Genomic DNA, 20,860 nt, shown 5'->3' with positions numbered 1-20,860 from the left:
TACGCAGTGGATTCCCTTCCAGTTGCAAGCCGTCACTGGGAAACACCCATACACTCTCATTCACATATATAAACTATGGACAATTTAGCTTACCCAATTCACCTAAAGCGCATGTCTTTGGACTTGTAGGGGAAACCTGGAGCACCCGGAGGAAACCCAAGCAAACACAGAGAGAACATGCAAACTCCACACTGAAATGCCAACTGACCCAGCCAAGGCTTGAACCAGCAACCTTCTTGCTGTGAGGCGACATTGCTACCAACTGTGCCATCGTGTTGCCCAAAAAGTAAGTAAATTAAAATAAATTAAGTTATTATTAAAAAGCAATTAGGGCATATAAATAGTTTCAATGAAAATACAAAGGGGCAGTCAATAGGGGTAGTGAGCATATTAAGCACTACATTGCTGCTCAGAATCCGCATTATATTGATTCCGGTAATTAAGAAATGGTTGCCATATATTGTAAAACTTATCGAGATTATCAAAAACTCCATAAGGGACTCTTTACATGTACAATATTTGAGTGAGATCAGTTATCCATGTCCATAAATTATGGTGCTTTGTATAGACACATTATAATCCAGCAGAGAATGAGAGTAACCAAATATAGCAATTTCTGGGTTAGCTCATAAAACCAAAGATTTCAGAAAACCATTTAAATGTCACAGTGGAAATCAAAGTGTTGGACTCGTCCAAAAGAGGTGGGTCAGGGAGCCTTCAACAGACTTGAACAGACTTCAACGCTGGTCACATGTAGGGCAGATGGTAGGAAATATCTGTAATTCAGATTAAGAGTGGTGTCTTTGCATTACTTTAAACGGTCATGACACCCTCCACTTTCGGTTCAAGTCTACCTTGGAATTTTTTCAAAAGATACATGACAACGGGCGTGGAGCTCCTCGAGCAAATGGCAGGAGTGGGCATGGCCAGCAAGGGAAAAGGAGGGGAGCGAACAACTGTTGTCAGTTAGCTCACAAAATGAGACACAAACCGTGAGGAGACGCATGAGTTTATGGTTTACACAGTTAAAATGCAAAGAAATAAACAGTAATTTAATGTCCAGCTTCATTTGTTTTATTGTAATTTGATATACAGATAACCACAATTTATATCATTATAAAGATAATCGTGTTTATATAAACACTATGAATGAGGACTTTTCCCTCAATCTCAGTGCTGCAGGTCTCTTGCCCTGTCTATTTTAACCATTAGCCCTGTTGGTAATCTAGAGGATTTAGGCAAACACAGCAGCACAGCGATGTGTCTAAATGTGAACAAACTCCTGATAAAAGACATCTGCCATTCTCCAATTCTCATACTGCTCTCCAGCAAAAAAAAAAAAAAAAAAAAAAAAAAATGCTTGCAAACAGCTTTGCTGTATCTGGCCTGACAGGCGTGGCGGGAAAAACATGCAACAAACCCTGTGGATCATGGAAACAAACACATACGAGCCTTCATAAACAGCTAAATACTGTGTGCCGTGGGTCCATGTCTCACAACTTGTCCAGTTTTTCCCACAATTAAAGCTGACAGGTGCTAACATTCTCTTAACTGATGCTCAACACACACAAATCTGTTAAAATCTCAATAAAAAAAGTACTTGAGGCTATTGTTAACCTTTAAATTAAATAAATAGATGCCTTGAATCAATAGAAAAAGATTGAAATCTACTGTGGCTTTCCTCCGATGTATCAGTTTTAATCCGTGTGCCCAGTTTTTCTTCCCAAGCATTATTCTTCCAAGAAAATACATACACAAAGTTTGAAATCAAATGTTTGCAATCAGGTGAACCTAATAGTATCCTGTAAACCTTTCTTTCCTCTGGCCGCGATTCAAAACTGGGCATCACATGACTTACATAATTTTCAATCTGTAAATGACTAAAAAGTGTGTTGTGGGCAGAGAAAAGTAATTTTTTAGTTGAGAAGGCCAATTGGCATTTCTGTTAGGAGTTTGCACGTTCTACGTGTTCACGTGGGATTCTTCCGGGTGCTCTGGTTTCCCCCCACAGTCCAAAGACATGCGGTGCAGGTGAATTGAATAAGCTAAAATTAGTAGTAGTGTATGTTTCCCAGTACTGCAGATGGAAGGGCATCAACTGCGCAAAATATATGCTGGAATAGCTGGCGGTTCATTCTGATGTGGAGACCTCTGATAAATAAGGGACTAAACCGAAGAAAAATTAATGAAATAATGAATTGTTTATCAAAACATGAAAGGACTGGTTCTCTTTTTCTACACTGGTCTGCCTGCAAGGCATATCTACACAGGACATTGCCTGTCCTACTATGGCTCTGGCTTGACTCATGATTATTCATCAAGTTATGTAATAAGGCAGTCCAGCATTAGCCAGCAATGACAGCAAAGCCAATTAATATCCACAGGCAAAACTATAGCCATGTCATTTCCAATGTGGTCCCTGCCACCATTTTTAACAATTGTTTTTAAAACCGAAGTATGACTGAACAAGCATCTGCAAGCCTCGTGTGGATGAAGCCGAAGTAACTAGTATGATGAATACTACACAACATGAGTGAGTGGGTTCTGAAGGTGTCACCACAGCAATGTGCATTATTGCCACAGGACTGCGACATTAGAATGGACTTTGGGCTCTGTCACCGAATCAGAATATGATTGCATCAGGTGGCCATCTTGTTAGTGCTCTCCGAGATTGAGGCTGTCAGGAGGACGGCAATTGAGCCCCTCATTAGAGGCCACTCGATCCACCATGACAGACAACCTCCCACTGCTGGAGAAAGAGCTCTGTGAAGATCCTGCTGGTGTAAGGATTTCTCACTCGGCTCCTTTAGCTTCAATTTAACCTGTGCTGTCCATAGAATCATCATTAGCCGCTGATTACTTTCATGTCCATTTCAGTAGAGCTTTTAAATGAGTACACCCTTGAAGGTATGTCTGGATCACAACCGCAGTGTATACGTTTTTCTTTTGTGTTAAAAAACTGCTGAATTATGCATACCAGACCATTAGTTGGCAATGTTACTACATGTCTTCACACAGTGTTGTTCAGAAATGGAAGGATGCATATCTAGGCTATGTCATCAAGCTAAGTCGAAGGACCCGATTGAGTTGATGGCCTTCTTTTTGTGTTCTTCATTTGGTCTGTTTTGAAAGATGCATCAGGTGTATCCTTCAAGTCTTTCAATCACCCACAACCTTGCACGTGTTCCAATTACAAAAAAAGAAAAAGGTGTAATGATTTTGGATTTGATTGTGTTATGATGTTTGTTAAAAACTCACTAAACTGTGCACATGTGAAGGATTGGAAGACCACAGACATTGCAGTTGGCATTGCCTGTATTACATTAATAGAAAGTCAGTTAATGTAGATATTTTTAAGCATTCTCCAATTTATAGTTATAACAGTATTTCTGCATCCTGACAGTGGTAGCTAAAACATTGGTAACACTTTAGTTTGGGTCACAATTCATGCTATTTACGACTAACTTACCTGCCTATTATTAAAGGGGTTTTCCAGAAGGCAATTTTAAGGCATTTTTGGTTGTGTTTATAACATGCAAAGCAATGTGTGCTCATGTTTCACTTGAAGGAAATCATGTTATTTTTTCATATATCTCACTTTGATTATATACAGCTACTCAGCTAACATGAAAACGACTGATATATTTCCTAGTTCCTCTTAAAGGCCCGCCCCCTCAAGTGACTCTGATTGGTCATTGTCATAATGTGCTACGATTCGTGCATTTTGTGTAAACAGTCAGTCAACAAGTGTCTGTAATGTCTGAAAATGCGGCTCCTTTAAGAGAGTGTGTGTGCCAGTGTGTGTGTGTGTTTGTGTGTGTGTGTGTGTGTGTGTGTGTGTGTGTTTATACTATAAACTATCTGTAACACGAGAAGCGCATGTGCGCAGGACCGATGTTTATTTTTAATTTTCTTTCATGCTTGGATTAAGTTATTTTCTGTGGTGACGCTGGTGACAGAATAAAGCACAAGATGTGGGATGAGACCTGTGTGAGCCTTGATTTTTGCTGCTACACACCAGTTAAGAGAGCATTGTTGTATTCATTTAAATCAACGCGTTACACAACGTCTTTCACACATATCCGGAATATGCCTATGTAAGTAACATAAATCATTCACAAATCTTTTGCGACTTCATTGTCTGAGATGTAAAACGCATGGAGAAGCTGCCTATAAAGAAACACTGCCATCGCACACAGAGACGTGCTGGTCAAGAGTGTGTGTGTATGTGTGTGTGTGTGTGTGTGTGTGTGTTTACATCAGTTTGACTGATAAATATGAATTTGTAGCTAAATCGTTTGCGGTGGCGAACATCATTTCCCGTTGTTTACATCTTTGCTACAACACACCATTAACACTAGACACTGTACATGTCATGATCAATTTTAACAAATTAAAACACCTACAGGTTGTGGGTCAGAGTTCACAGAGTCTCTTTGTAGTTGTTCCATCTTTGAGGAGATTTTTCCGAATCCAGCACTGAACTGGGAGAGTTTCTGGAAGCTGTTTTGTCAAATCATGCTTGCTATGTGTTTTATCATTCTCTAGAACATAATTAATATTGAACTGTAAGCACTTCTGTGTTTGGGTCATGTCACTTGGAAGCCCAAATATAAAAACAGAGAAGCTCTGTGTCAATAGCAGGATGGCATTTCTCCCCCTGCTGTAACGGTACAGCGCCTCTGGCCACGGCCCTTAGCTGCGCAGTGTGTGTGCACGGTAAACAAACCTTTGTGATCTTACAAGGGCCGGAAGTATTTTTTGTTGTCCCCAAAATTCGTTCATTGTAGGCTTTGCTAAGCTAACTCTGTAAAAATCACGGTCTCTCTTTGCATTGAACTTCAGCATTGAGCATTTTACATTCAGAGATGCTGTTTATGTTCACACAGCTACATTACACATCAAGTAAAGTTTAAAATATGATATCGTTGTGGACCACCCCTTTAAAAAATGCTTACATCAATAGAAATGCTTAATGAGCAGGTTGATGTAAAAACAAAGAATACAATGGAAACATTTAGCATTCCATGTTCATTCTGTGCACACAAATCATCACTTTAGCAGTAAATGGCTTTGCAAAGTCTACCCAAAACCACCCCTCACAAAATGAGCTATTATGCTCTTCAACTAACAAACCACTATGAGTTATTTAGATTCTAGTAATGTAAGAATCCAAGGTACAAACAATTCAACAGGCCCTGCCTACAGGCAAGGAGTATAATGAGCCCCTTTATCTCATTTGAAAGTTTTGCACAGGAAAAAAATGTCTTCAAAATAGAAGCATAGCTTTTTTAAATAAGAAATTTAGCAGAACTTAACTGATATGAATACATAACTGTCAACTATACTTCCTTCCAGTGCACTGTCAGCCGGCTGAACTGCCTATTTTGCCTACATGCGATTTAAAAGTAAAGCAGACAGTGTACATGTCAGGTGTTATTTGTCGAAAAGTTGAGCAGAGAAGTTTCGGAAAGAATGCCACCACACAGTGTTCGGGATTTCCCGTCTGGCTCTGCTCAAACTCTCAATGAATCTGTATTTTAACTGTCTCTAGAGTTTCCCTCCTGGAGTCTGGATTGTCATTCATGTACACGTCGAGGATCCCATTGGGAACTTCAGATTTCACCTATGAAGAGCTTCATATTTTATATTCTGTATGCTCGGCTTCTCACATGCATTGCGAATCACGGGGCCACATGGGACATGTGGAAATGGAGACATAAAGGAAACTGCCTCCATACCTCCAGGAAATCTTATATATTGACTTTATTCTATTTGGAATTCACAAGCCCATGCTTCCCTGTGGGTTATGAGGAGAAAGGTGAAATGTATTCCCATACTTCACTTTCGAATGGCTACAAAATATTAACGCTGCATGCTGGGAAATTGCAGCCAGGAGCATTTGTAATGGGTTTGAAAGGATCGACCCAAACAATTTGGCTGTTGTAGGATTTGCAGCTTTCACAGATTGACAGACATCCACATTTTTAGCCAAGCCCAGGACTTCTAAAAGCTAATTTTTCTCTCTACACCTATGCTAGCACTAACAACACTTAACAGAAACACTCCTAAATTCATATATTTTTATACCAATATATAAACACAAACCCATATAGACCTAATAAGCATTATATGCTCATGAGCCTAAACAATATGACCAAAGGCAGGTATATATCTTTGATTATCTCTCAGCAAGGATATATTAATGATTTGACAAGGGTCAAGCTATCATGGCATAGCATCATTGGGATGAACTGGATCAACAATATCAAGCCACATCAGTGTGCCACCTTGTAACCTTTGGGACTTAAAGGATTTGCAGGACACCTTCAGAGGTCTTGTGGCACCTATGTTGTTTTGGCTCAGCACTTTTGGCAGCATGTGGTGGACCAGTGGTATATTATGGAGGTAGTTATAATGTAATATCTGTACAGTTCTTTCTAATAATATTGCCGCCCTGAGCAAAGAATGCTGTGATTAAAAAAGGACTTCATTGTGTAACTTAATTTTTTACTTAAATGATTTTATTTAACAGTGATTAGTAACAAATAATTATTTAACTATGACCTTCTGTTTCACAAAGGTATACATTTTAAGTTACACACAGGCAGTGGTGTAAAGTAACTTATTACAAATACTCAAATTACTGTAATTGAGTATTTTTTCTCAGGAATTGTAATTTAGTGAGTAGTTTTAAAAAAGTAGAAGGTAAATCGCATCTTAATGAACTACCTCAAGACATGGGCGCTTTATAAATGCAGCAAACAGTTTGGAAGCATTAAAAGTGTCCAAGAAGATGTCCAAAATCTAAACACGCATTGACCCAGAGACTGTTTACATGCATGTCACTGATCAGAAGATGACAGATGTTTACTGTATGATGACAGCCAGCAAGCACAAGACGTCAATATGACGTCAAACTGACATTGTACCCTAACGTCATGGGGACATTGCATATTTTTGAATATGAAAATCATGATGATGTCAGAACTTAACGTCAGGCCAATGTCGAACCTAAAACCAACCAAATATCAACTTCTAATGATGTTACAGCTTGACGTTGTGTTGAAGTTACCACAATGTCTATAACACGTTGGATTTTGGTTGCCATACCTGACGAATAAATGTCAGTATTTGACATCAATATGACGTTGGTTTAAGATGTTGGCTCAACATTGGATTTTGGTCATTTGACATCACAACCTAAATCTAACCAAATAATAACATCTTATGATGTTGTGTACCTGGTGGGCAATAACTAGATGCACTACAGAATGTTACGTATACACACATCCACAAATTACATGTAAATGCATCAGCTTTTCACAGCATAATACTCACTACTCTTGAGTACTTTTAAAAGGGCTACTTTTTACTCATACTTTGAGTAATATTTACAACAGATACTTTTACTCTACTTACACTACGTTTTCAGGCAAGTAATGGTACTTTTACTTGAGTATGATTTTTCAGTACTCTTTCCACCACTGCACACAGGCCAAATAAAAAAAAAACAACAACTGTGTGTTCCAAATGGTATATATTGCCCTTCAAAGGGCAGTTTGGAATGAAAACAATCATGGCTACCCTATTTAATTGCAATTTCAAACTGAAGTGCTCAAAATTGGCCACTTTGAAGGGCCTGAGGATGAGGGATTTCAAAGGGCACAACTGATGGACACTTTGAAGCCTCTTAATCTTTTGACAGGGAAGTTGTTTGGTGTCTCACACTGTGTTCCATTTAGAAGGGTTCACCCCTATGCCCTAATTTCTTCAAAGTTGTCTCTCGAAAGGTAAACTCTCTGAAGGGATTAGGGCATAGGGATGAGCCCTTTTGAAAGGATTGCAGTGCTGTGTTACAATAGGTCAAATCAAAAGTCCAGCTTTTTGGCAACGAATTGTTGAGTTTCACAAAATAGAAAGTGGCTATAAAAAAGACAACTGCCATCATCCAGTTGACTAATATTTTAATTCTTGCCTGCAAGTGCTATAGGGTGGCTAAAGCTTGGTTTATACTTCTGCGTTGAGTGATTGCCATGACCCACAGTGCATGCCTTGTGCGTTGCCGTGCAATTATAGTTCTGCTCGCTGTTTGTGTTGCTGTGCAATGACACTTCCGAAACACTAGCTGGCAATGAAGTTTTTATGCTCCTCTGTGTTGAGTTTCTTCACGAGTGTTTTGTTTTTTTCTGAACTCTAATGTACAAGTGGCTCAAAGTCGTTCATTCTGAGGTGGAAACCAGCGCATGTGCAACAACTTTAATCATAAGGTAAACCCAAAACAAAACTTTCCATCTAGAGCATCTTCACGCGACTTGACACTTGTAAACACTCACTCCAACAGGTTCACGTGGCTCTCGTCCCCGCCCACATTCATCATCGCCACCAAGCCAACCAATCACAGCTTGCGATAAGCATCGTTGCGACGCATACTTTTTTGAGAGGTCAGCGTCAATGACGGCTACGGCGAGGGCTATGCGACCACGCAAAGGCTGCGCGAGAGTACACGCATGCACTTGACGCAGAAGTAGAAATCAGCGTTAAGTGGTTAACACTCTTGCTTTATACCACTCTGGTGTGTGGAGTTTGTTTGTTCTCCTCATCTTCAAAGACATGCAATGTATGTTAGCTGGATAAACTAAATTGGCTATAGTGTGTGAATGTGAGTTTGTGTGTTTCCCAGCACTGAGGGTTGTATTCTTTAAAAGGGCGTCCACTGTGTAAAACATACTGTATGCTTGAGTAATTCAAAAAGGTATTGCTGTAGCTCGGAAACCTCCAAGTGGCAGGGATTTACGCCACACGTAGGTTGGGTATGGAGTTAGAGTTAGGTGTAGATGTTGATAAAAAAACAACAGGTTACTGTGAGGTTGGATTTAGCATTGTGGTGAGTTTAGACGATGGGCCTGTTTCAGTAAGGAGGTTCAAACAACTCAGAGTTTAAACTTGAACTCGGTTTCAGAATAGCGGATCTGAGTTAGGTCAATCAACTTTGAGTAGACCAACTCAGAGTTAAGCGCGCACACCATAACTATAAAAAGGCATTATCAATGGAGCGCAGATATTATGAGTGACCATGGCAACATCTATAAAAAAGAGATCACCATTTCTTTCTCCAGCTGAACTTAATGTGATCATGCAACGTTACAGCAAATATGAGTGTATATATTTAAAAAGAAGCAACCATCAGTGAAACAGAGAAAGTTAGCCTGGGAAAAAAGCTGCTCAAGTTAATGTGTAATTTTAATTTTTAAATATTTAAGTATAATAAAATAAGTAATGTAATGTGTGATGTTTATACATATTTCTAAACTTTTATACACGTTTATCAGTTTTAATAGATTTAACAGTGCACTTGTGTGTCTGCCTTTTTTCTTGATCAAGTGATAGAGTTTGATATAACATTTAGAAGGTAAGCAGTACTAAAAATAATTTTTAGAAAGAATAATAATCCCATCAATCTAGTTACAGTACATGTTGATGGTCAGTGAATTTAAGGTAATTATTTATTGTTTTGTGTGACTAAAAGGTAGGCAATATGTTTCCATCCAAATATATTACATAAATTTATGTGCAAAACTGGAATATTGTATAAAAAATGCGAATAAAGCAGCGTTGCCATCCAACGAGTCAAAGAGAAAAAAAATGTCACTTCCTGGTTAACTGGCGCCAAATATCGACAGTAAAAACAGAATTTACTGTGGTAGAAGAAGCTGCGTCAATTATTTATTTAATAAATGTACTTGCGCCTCAAAAGACAATGAACAAGTGGGGGCGTTTGAAGCCATGAGACACGGAGACTCTTGACACACTCCAGATGCTCGGAGGTAGCCTAATTATATACACTTCTACTGAAACAGTTAAGGCATTTTAAAATGACTAAAACAACATTTAAGACGTGTTACAGTGTGCTCAGCTTGCTGGTTTGTCCATTCACACACATTTTCATCATCATATGATGACCTTTTTTTAATGTACATACTGTAATTTGTTCAGTAAAAGTGTTTCCATCGTAGTTTATGTGCATATTTTCTATCGAATAAAAGTTTATCCTGCTCAATTATGGGTTTGTTTTTTATGCATATTTTCAAAAGTTATGTGCATCATGAGGTTTCCATCAATCCACATATGCACTTATCCAAAATGAGCATTAAAATAGTTGGGTGGAAACGTAAGCCTAAGGCAAGAAATACCGCTTCGTCTTTAAAAAAGGGGAGGAGACCGACAGAAACTCTGAGTTTAGAGAATAAAACCAGCTCCTGACCAGGTTAGGTTCACAGAGTAAGTTACCACAGTAACTGACTCTAAGTTAAAGTTACCTCTCTTTTAGAAACAGGCTTGACTTACCCTGCTTTCTCAAGTTTAACAAACCTGCCATTTTGAAGCGCAAAACCCAGAGTTTCTCTCATTTCAGGGTTAAAATACTCTGAGTTTTCACTTAACCTCCTTTCTGAAACAGGCCCCAGGGGTGTCAAACTGCAAGCCCACAGGCCATTTACGGCCCGCCCTCCTCCTTCCTTACAACTGACATCAAAAATATAATGAGATACGGCCCGCCAAAATATAAAATTTTGAACCACTATAATTGTTGTGCAGTCACGTCTAGCCACTTTTGGCTTTGACCTGCCATCTAGTTAACATTCAAAGTTATGCATTCAGATTAGTTTTACTTTTTTTTCTCTCAGTGCACGGCAATTCTGTGGCTGATTTAAATGTCGGTAAGTGCTCTATTTTTACTAAAGCCCTTTTATTTTGTAAATATTCATGCACTGTTTGATCATTATCAGTTTTATACCACTTGTATTTTGTTGTTCAAACACTTCTTCATGGCTTACATGTTATGCTGGTGGTGTAACAAATATGATAATTTGCTAATATTTGATTTAAATGGTCTCATTGAAAAGATTTTCCTCATATGCTTATTAAGATTTGCATAAAATCTTAGTAAAATTGTACTGCTAGTTCAATTGAACTTGATAAAGTAAATGTGAATACCGTATGTGCTTACTTTTCCCCCACTTTGTTATAGTTTTGCAGAAAAAAAAGAATAATATTGAGAAGAACAATTACCAGTAAAGTCACTTAAGTTACCCAAACTGCTTTCTGCTATTCTTAAGGCTGATTTATACTTCTGCGTCAAACGCCGGCTTATGCTACGGCGCTGACGCATAGCGCTCCGCCGTGGCCGTCTGCGTTGCTGACGTGCACCTCTCAAAAAATGTAACTACACGTCGCAACAACGCGTAGCGAAAGCTCTGTGATTGGTCGGCTTGGCAGCGCTGACGAGTCTGGGCGGGGCCGAGAGCCGCATGAATGGTGTGAGCCTGAGGGAGCGATTGTTTACAAGTGTGGAGTCCCGTGAAGGAGCTCCGGATGGAAAATTTCGTTTTGTGTTTACCACAGTTGTTGCACGTCTGCCGGTTCCTGCCTCAAAATGAGCGAGTTTGAGCCACTTGTACATCCCGGAAGTGTTCAGGAAAACAAAACAGCAGTGAAGAAACTCGACACAGAGGAACATTTACACCTCACTGCCAACTAGCGTTTCGGAATTGTTAATGCAAACCAACAGAGACAGCGCGCAGAAGTGTAAATGCACAGCTACGCGTGTTGCATGCGCCATGGGTTACAACGGTCACTTGACGCAGAATTATAAACCAGGCTTTAGGCGATTGGGACAATACAACTGGTTGGGACAGAATAATTATTATGTCTATATTTGTAATATTTCATAGCAATTTAAACTACCCCTTCAATATGTACAAAAAAAGAAACAAAAAGCTAAAGTTTTGACTGCATGTACTTTGTAAAAGAATGACTGAGTGTATGTCTAATGCTCGTCCATACACACAACAACCACAGATATATTTTAACAGCTAATGTGTGACACGATGCTGATTTGCATTATCTCAGGTGGCAGGTAATGCTTGAAATATAAACGTCATGTCTGTTATCCTAATATGCATTAATTATTTCTGGTTTTTACTTTTATGTTGTGCTTGAATTTTAGAATGGCTTTCCTATGAATTGTCAGTCACTGAAATGGCCCCCCGCCAATTTTAGTTTGAAACCCCTGGTTTAGACCTTAATGAAACACATTAGGTTGGATTCCATGTCATGTACAAGTAATTAAATAAATCAATGAAATCCCCAGGAGGTTTGTACAGCCCACTTGAAACTTAAATCCCTCCCAGTTAGAGCTAAGCAACCCATTTAGAGCTTGCACTGACTTCTATTTTTAAACTTCTTGAGTAATTGGTGGTTTATTCCGCCGTGGCAACTACTGATAAAAGCAAGGAATACGCAGAAAGAAAGTGAGTGGAAGTGCTATGAATCAACCTTTGAAGAGGAAACGTGTCTATTTTGTTCCAACACACTGTTTTTTGGACACTGACCAAAAAAAAAAAGCTTGGGAATTGCAGAAATTGGTTGAAAATTGGCATACGGAGTTTCCAGAACTGCAATCCAATGGCACCAAGATCACCACAAATTGCTTGAAAGGGTTTCAAGTAAAAAGCCTACACTCTCATTCAAAAACACATTTAATCATGTTTTTTGGAGAGTATTTTGAGCAAAAATATTTGATTAACAATATAAACTTTTCCCTCTACTGCTCAAATTTACCAAGAAATATTAGTAGAGAACAATCTGTAATGACTGTTAATTAAATAAAAGGAAGCTGCTGTGATATTTTCTAAAATGAAGCTCCACAGTGTGCACGCTGGATTTCACTTCTTTTTTTTTCATATGCCTTAAAGGCAAGTGGAACAATCCGACCAGATCTGGAAAAAATTCACAACATTATTTGACTCAAAGCCAAGGAGGAGACCTATTACATCGTTTGTATCACGTCCTTTGTTCTATCAAAGATTCACGGCGCTACTGTACTGTCCAGCAGAGAGTTTGTTTAATGGTTTCACACTCCAGAGCTTCTGGTAAGATCTGTTTCTCTGTGACTGTGTGGGGCTTCTCGCAATATTCGTACTGTACCACTCTAAGTACAAATTGATTTTAGGAATTAAGTGGATTTTCACTGTAAAGTTTTAACTTTTTTTGAAAATACTTGGTGGATTTACACTGACAACTGCTGTGATTCGTCAGAATATCTGGTCATTTTTAAGGGTTTGTGCATGATAGGGATAGACATTTTCTCCTCTGTGCTAAATTCACACTTTTTCAGTTTTCCTTAAGGTGATAGTTCACTCAAAAATGAAAATAACCTATTCATATATTCGTCCTCATGTGGTTTTAAACTTTTTTTTTTTTTGATAACCAAAAAAGAGAGTGGCACTGTGGCTCAGTGGGTGACATCAGCTGCATAAAACATATGCCAGAATAGTTGGTGGTTTATTCTGCTATGGCGACCCCTGGTAAATAAGGGACTAAGCTAAAGTAAAATGAATAAACTAATAACTAAATGAACAAAAAACAAATTTTGAAGAATAATTGTTGTCCTGATAACTTCCGAAATAGCATTCTATGTATGTCAATGGGCCCCAGCAACCGGCATTTTTCAAAATATCTACATTTGTGTACACTAAAAGCAAGTTTGGTTTGATTACAGTTATCATGTCATCGATTCGGATCAATTTTATATACGATATCATGGTGCATCACGGTGCATTGACGATGCTATCCATACATAGTTAGTATGGATAACTATGTATGGATAATTTATATACATTTATATACCTGCTCAAAAAAAACAAAAACAAAAAAACTTTTTTTTTTAATGTATCGCTTTAACAGCCAAGAGGAAAGGAAAAGTTACCTCACAAACACGTCAGCTGGTCAAATATATATATAAATACTTACTGGCCACTTTATTTGGTACACCTGTCCAACTGCTCGTTAATGCAATCACATGGCGGCAACAGTAAAGCTGCGATCACACTAGAGTTTGTGTGTGTGAAATTCTGTCGTGCGGCACTGCGAAAAGGGGCAGGAATAAACAGGATTATTAGGCATTAAAAAAGCGAGCGATTGCTCAATGTTTTAAATTTCTGTCCAAAGAGGTCATGTTTTGATCCTCGGTTGGTCTCACGCAGTCAAGTGATGCGTTTTCGCAGGTCAGAGTTCACAAAGCTTGAACTTGGCAATGCAGCAACCTACGAAACTTAATGCATGACCCTGCATTTCCGGTCTGACGCATTTGCATGCGTATGAATGGAAGTCTATGGAAGGAAAAGCCCAGTGTGACTGCAGCTTAACTCAAATAAGCACTCGTTACAACCGAGGTGTGCAGAAGAGCATCTCTGAATGCATAACATGTCTAATCTTGAGGAGAATGGGCTACAGCAGCAGAAGACCACTCGACATGTACTATTAACACGTTTTGTTAATGCTGTCTGTCAATAGAGAGAAATATCAAACACTGTGAAAATGCTGGGTTCCACACAACCAACATGAAGGAATTAAGTTACCTTATTAGTTTTTACAAATTTAAGTAGATTAAACATAAAACAATTAAGTTGTTCCAACAAATGCTCAAAAATGCTGTTGTTTCAGCTCATTTTAAGTAGTTTGAACAAACAACAAAAGTATATATTTTTTATTTTAATATGGTTTTAAAAGGTTTAAAAGGATCATAGTTTTTAGTTTTAAGATGAATGAACTCATGAATTTGTAACAACACATTTTGGTGAACTATTCCTGCAATGCCAAAAATGATACCAAACAACCAGCAATCTCACATGAAAACATAATGACTTCATGGATTGTCAGAAAAGTGGCTAATTTATACTAATTAATATGTTTTCATTCATATGAAAATAGAACATTTTTAAATTGGAGGAGTGCCCCAAACCCCACCCCTAAACCCAACCGTCTTTTGGAGGATAAAAAACATACATACATACATGTAAAAAGTTACGAACTGCTGTGAGATTGCATTGACTACTTAACTAAAGACCATGACCCAATAAAACCTGAACTAAAATTCAGAAAAAGGATGAATCTTCCCAAGACCACCAGTCAGTGTTCAATACACGCACTACAATACACTTTCAAATATCAGTCCACAGAACACCTGATGTGCATTCACAGACCCTCAGGTGAAACCCCTGGCCATACCAGATACAAAACCCTACAAACAGACGTTAAGGTCTGCAAAACATTGTGAGTGACAGGTGCTCAAATTCTGTGGAAATCTGCTGAGTTTTCCCTGTGCATGCAGATTGAACGTGAGCCTGCCGATATTCTCAAAATTCAACATAAAGATTTGTACCTCTGGGTGTTGGGGTTTACGGGGATCCTCCAGCCCTTGATCTGACTAAGTTCGGTATCTGAAACTTCGATGTGCAGGGGCAGTTTAGGAATCCAGACTTTCACCTCGAGCTGGGCCCTCAGGTAACCATACGTGAAATTCACCAGCATTCTGACCCGTCCCCTCATCTCTTTACCGTTCACATAGACGTAATCACACCTGTCTGACACCTAAGAGAAGAAATAAAGAGCATGTCAGTGGTGGAGAGGCAGGAAAAGAACAGTACATTGATCTTTTCGAGACACCTTCGTAAACTTCAGATTACTAAAATCAATACAGCGCATCCGAGGAAAACACACTAGGTATATTTGAAATGGACTGACAGTGAAATCTTTCTAGCTCATATTGAGGAAATGTTTTATTTCGAAAAGCGAGCCTTGACTCTCTGTAGAAAGTTCTGGTTTAAGCATCGCCTTGAGTTTATGGTTTGAAACAAAGAGTTGGCGGAAATATTCACCCACACAGACTTGGGTCACAATTAAATATCCCACATCTTTAGATTTCAGCGTTGCTTTTTTATCTTGGCTTCTACAATCTCTCAGTCTTTCTCATCTCTTTCAGTTGTTCTACTGGTTACCTTTGAATGAAAAGATAAAAGCGCTACTGGCTCTCTCACATTTAACAGCACTACAGATGTTCAAGATGAAAACAGCACCCTGTTATCTAAGACGGAAGACTGAAAGTATAACTACTTATGTGTGTGTGGGTTTTCTTGATCATTTCTGACAAAAATCTTCTTTGGAAATGTCTTTAGTTAAACATACATTATTAATAAATCAATTAAATAGGAGACATTATAATGTTTAATCATACATTATAAGTGTCTATGTCTGATAAATTGATTTTATACCATTATACTGACATCTGCCTGTATATGATAAACATAAAATTACTCTCCATGATGAATCAGTTCATCACAAAGTGCTTCCACATTCCGATTTATGTACTTTTATAGAATTTATTAAATGCAAATTACCTTTTCTTAAACCTTAGGGCACCTTTTAATATTATGATATATATGTGTGTGTGTGTGTGTGTGTATATTTATATATATATATGTATATGTATGTATATATATATATATATATATATATATATATATATATATATATATATATATATATATATATATATATATATATATATATATATATATATATATATATAACCGCAAATTATAAAAAGTTAGGACTTTATATATATATATATATATATATATATATATATATATATATATAGCTTTTTATAAATCATGAGCTAAGTGTGATCTCTTGAAATGTCACTTACAATAATATTTACTGTCATCATGGCAAAGATCAAATAAATCAGTTATTAGAAATAAGTTATTAAAACTATTATGTTTAGGAATGTTTTTTCAATTCAATTCAATTCAATTCAATTGGAATGTGTTGAAAAAAAATTCCAAAAGGAAGCCCTAAGTGTATAGTGTTCAGTAGCTCCATTGACTTCTCTGGCTCCATCGACCATCTCACAGTGGAAACGTGCACTATGGTCAGATGAATGAGCATTTTAGGTATTTTTTGGGAAGGAATGAACCAAAATTACAATATTGAATGTGTTTATTTTGAAAATAAATAAACATCATGGTGCACATTATATAATGTTTGTTGTTGTTGTGGTTATTTCTGGTTCTTAAATTTGACTGGCGTTTTCCAACCATACTCTAGGATTTTTACTCTAGGTAAAGTGCTAACATTACTCAACCCTGCATCATTCCTCACAGTGAGTATCATGGTGGAGATCTTTTTTTTTTTTTTTTTTGGCAAAAATGTATGTGTAGCTTCTACAATCACGATTTAATTATAAGGCATTGAAAATGTGTTTTAGCAATTTCTGAGAATCTCAGTATAATTTTCAAAGCACACTTTCTATATCATTCTAAGTATTTTTTAAACATGAAGTATTATTTGTTTTGAGTAGATCTATGATGGCGATATTTAGGGTTAATCATCTGTTATTCGCTCCTGAGCAATTAGATTAAACTGAGGGGGATGATCAGTTTCATAACTTAATATAAATTCAATGCTATCAAAACACTACCATTGTCATTTTCTTTTGTAAGACATTGCAACATTCTACATAATGGAATGACTTTTTCCTAACACTAAAATATTTTATGAAGTCAGTTAATTTGTAATCATGCCAATAAAATGGTAGAAATGGCACTTTTGTTCATGTGATACTTAGATCACATAAATATAAAAACAACAACTCTTACAAGGCATTTTCACCTCCACATCTTGAATTATAGGCTCATTCTAACAGGCTTCATCCTGCAGTAAATATTTGTGGCACTCAAGAAGTGTGTAATGCTCTAGCACTGCTAAAAACCAAAATTATGACATTACAGCAGGCGATAAATATCCAACAGTTCTTTAGATTTCTGCATCCTAAGCTGTCTGATGTGCCTCAAATTGAATACTGTACCACACACACTTTTATGATTTTTCTTATTTTACAATATTGTTTATCCCTCTGGCTGGATTGAACATATGTTTGAGATGCCTGTTCTAATGCTAAAGATTGAGGCATACTTAATTTTCCTTATTGCGCTCAGTTATTCATACACTGCTTTTAAAATATAACGTAGGCCACACATGCACTCTTCTGCCCCAACACACTCATTATACTGTGTACTCATATAGAGTGCTCAGCATAATTGAGTACACCCCATTTTGAAAATTAATATTTTTACTCAGTGAATATAGGTCCTATATTTTGGTGGGTATATTTAATAAAATAATATTATATTCACTGAACATCTTTAGAAACAGAAAGACTATACATTTAAATTCATGCGAAATATTGGAAAAAAATGTAATAAAAAACTGCAAAATTTCGAAAACTTGTTTTTTTGTTTCTCTCAATTTTTGCTATTTATATTAACATATAAATTTGAGCTACTCATTTTTGGACCGTTATCGTAAGTTATTTTGTTAGATTAGCTTCAGATTTGGCTTTTGTAGTGGTTCATCTAATGTATATGCACAAATATAATATTTTATTGCATCTTATAGAAAATATAAATTTAAATGAAAGATTTGTGAGGAGTTCACTCATATATGCTGAGCAGTGTATACTACAGCACAAGTGTCGAACTGGATGTTCCTGAAGGGCCGCAGCTCTGCACAGTTTATATCAAACCCTAATTAAATACACCTGATCAAACTAATTGAGTTCCTCAGGCTTGTTTGAAACCTGTAAAGCTGCGGTCATACTAGAGTTTGTGTGTGTAAAAATATTTCTTGCGGCGCTGTGAAAAGGGGCGGGATTAAACAAGCTTATTAGACATTTAAAAAAGCGAGCGATTGCTCTATGTTTTACATTTCTGTCCAGAGAGGTCATGTTTTGATCCTCGAATGGTCTCACGCAGTGAAGTGATGCGATTTCGCAGGTCAGAGTTCACCAAGCTTGAACTTTGCACCGCAGCAACCTGCAAAACTTAACGCATGACCCTGCGTTTCCGGTCTGATGCATTCGCGTGCGTATGGATGGAAGTCTATGGGAGGAAAAGCCCAGTGTGACAGCAGCTTAAGATTTTTAAAGCAGGGTTGGAACTAAACTGTGCCGGGCTGCGAGTTTGACAGCCCTGTACTACAGTATTCTCATTTACTGTGATCTACACTATTTTGGGGTGTAACATTTTTACACCTAAAGTTTTTGAAAAATTTCACAAAAGTTGTGAAATATTTGTTATATTCTTAAAGATTTAAGATAAAATTTAAGCAAAATTCTTAATGGATGCAATAGTTATTCAAAATCAACGATGCAAAAAATGAAAAATAAAAATAGTTTGCTCAAATAATAATAACAACAACAATAATACTAATAAGCCTGTGCTTACAATGTTTAATATTTATGTTGAACTTTTTTTTTCTTTTTTTTTCACTGAATTTATTTACCATTTACTCAACGAAACTTAATCTCTTAAGTTGGTGCAAAGTATAAAAAATATTGATAATGCAACAAGTAATAACAGAAATTTCTTTAACTAATACCATTATTTTTAACATTTTCTAATATATTAAATGTACCAAAAACATTAGGAACACGTGGATATTATATTTCCCTACAGATATAGGTATTTGAAAATCTTAAATATACTATAGTAGCGTAAGTACATTTTACATAATATTACATGTGGGATTTTTCCAACTCCAATAACCACTTACTTGTTATTCAGATATTTTATTATCCTAATATATTTTTTTTAATTTTTGTGATTTTTCGAAGGCACTGGATTTTTAGAATGTGTTGTATGCACAGTTAGCATTGAAAATAAATACAGATCACAGTAATGTCAATTTTGACGCTCACAGGTTAATATCGGTGATTTGCAAGTACTCTATATATGTTATAAGTAAAAATTGCTTAATATTTGGTCTTATCCTACCGTCACTGGAAACCTTTGGCAAATTTTAAATGTCAAGTATCTCGTTAAGTAGGATTTTTACATTTTGAATTACAAGGACAGAAGGCATGTCCTTGTAAACCACAACAATAGTCTAAAACTACGTCATAGCCATGTCATCATACACATTTTTGTCCTTTTAAACAAACCAAAACCATTACACACACAAGCAAATGCACACACATGATTTTATTGGTAGTTTATGACGAGTCTTCATGGGTGTAATGTATTTTAAATAGTAAAAAATCTATTAATTTCAATTCATTATTATTTCCATAGCACTTTTACAATGTAGATTGCGTCAACGTAACTTAACATCAAAGTTCTAGTAAATTGAAACTGTTTCAGTCCAGTTTTCATAGTTAGGTTCAGTTTAGTGTTAAATTTTTACTGCTGAAAGTCCAAACACTAAAGAGCAAGTCCATCAATGCGCAGCTTCACAAGTTCCAGACCAAGCAAACCAGTGGTGAGGAACAAACTTCACCAATTGACAAAAGTGAAGAAAAAAAAACCTTGGGAGAAATCAGATTCAGATGGACAATAACGCTTATTGTATCGCTCTACCACACCCCACCTCTAAACCCAACCCTTACAGGAAACCTGTGATAAAATTTAAATGTCAAAATACCTCAAGTATGATTCTAAGTGTTTTGAATTACAAGAGCAGACGACATGTCTACATAAATCACAATAACCTCAATAGAGTAAAACTAGGTCATATGATTAAACAAATGACTGTCCTCGTAAACCTCCAAAACCAGTACAAACACACACAAAGTGCATAAATATGGATGCGCATGGCACATACAGCTGAGACAGCCACCAAAAGCCAGCCTTCCTTTCTAGATGGCAGCTGGAGAAAAGGGCAGCAGTTCTGTTAATAATGATGAGTAAATACAGCGGCCTATCTTAAGACACACACTCACAGAGGAGACAGAAGGGCCATCTCATCCTCTTACAGAGGAGTTATGAGGCCACATTTCAAAACCATCCGTTTCATAAACGCTGGCGCAATTACTTGGCACAGTGTTCCCTTCTGATGCGGGCCTCAAATCACTATGACTGGCTCCGGCCGACTTTGATTCTTCTAACCAGGATCTGACAGGGATGGAAACTACAGAAGCAACACACACCATCAAAGTGTGGCCAGCAGCACAAAGATAAAA

The 20,860-nt window shown here is 37.1% G+C and overlaps 1 protein-coding gene and 1 long non-coding RNA gene across 3 annotated transcripts in view; one reads left to right on the top strand and one right to left on the bottom strand.

The window, feature by feature from the left end:
* Positions 1–286, top strand: part of LOC141375881 (uncharacterized) — a 61,893-nt gene extending 61,607 nt beyond the window's left edge. The window contains exon 5 of the long non-coding RNA XR_012384676.1: positions 130–286. This is a non-coding gene — a long non-coding RNA (uncharacterized lncRNA). The remainder of the gene's footprint in view (positions 1–129) is intronic.
* The window catches only part of si:dkeyp-14d3.1, a 549,509-nt gene that overhangs the window by 41,675 nt on the left and 486,974 nt on the right, over positions 1–20,860 (bottom strand). For both annotated transcript variants that reach the window (XM_009304131.5, XM_005167245.6), the window contains one exon: positions 15,224–15,432. In XM_009304131.5, the coding sequence (XP_009302406.1) occupies positions 15,224–15,432 (209 nt within the window). The remainder of the gene's footprint in view (positions 1–15,223; positions 15,433–20,860) is intronic.

Source organism: Danio rerio, chromosome 8, assembly GCF_049306965.1.
Source record: "Danio rerio strain Tuebingen ecotype United States chromosome 8, GRCz12tu, whole genome shotgun sequence".
NCBI lineage: Eukaryota > Metazoa > Chordata > Actinopteri > Cypriniformes > Danionidae > Danio > Danio rerio.
The sequence above is the reverse complement of the archived record's forward strand: the minus strand, read 5'-3'. Positions and strand labels throughout refer to the sequence as shown.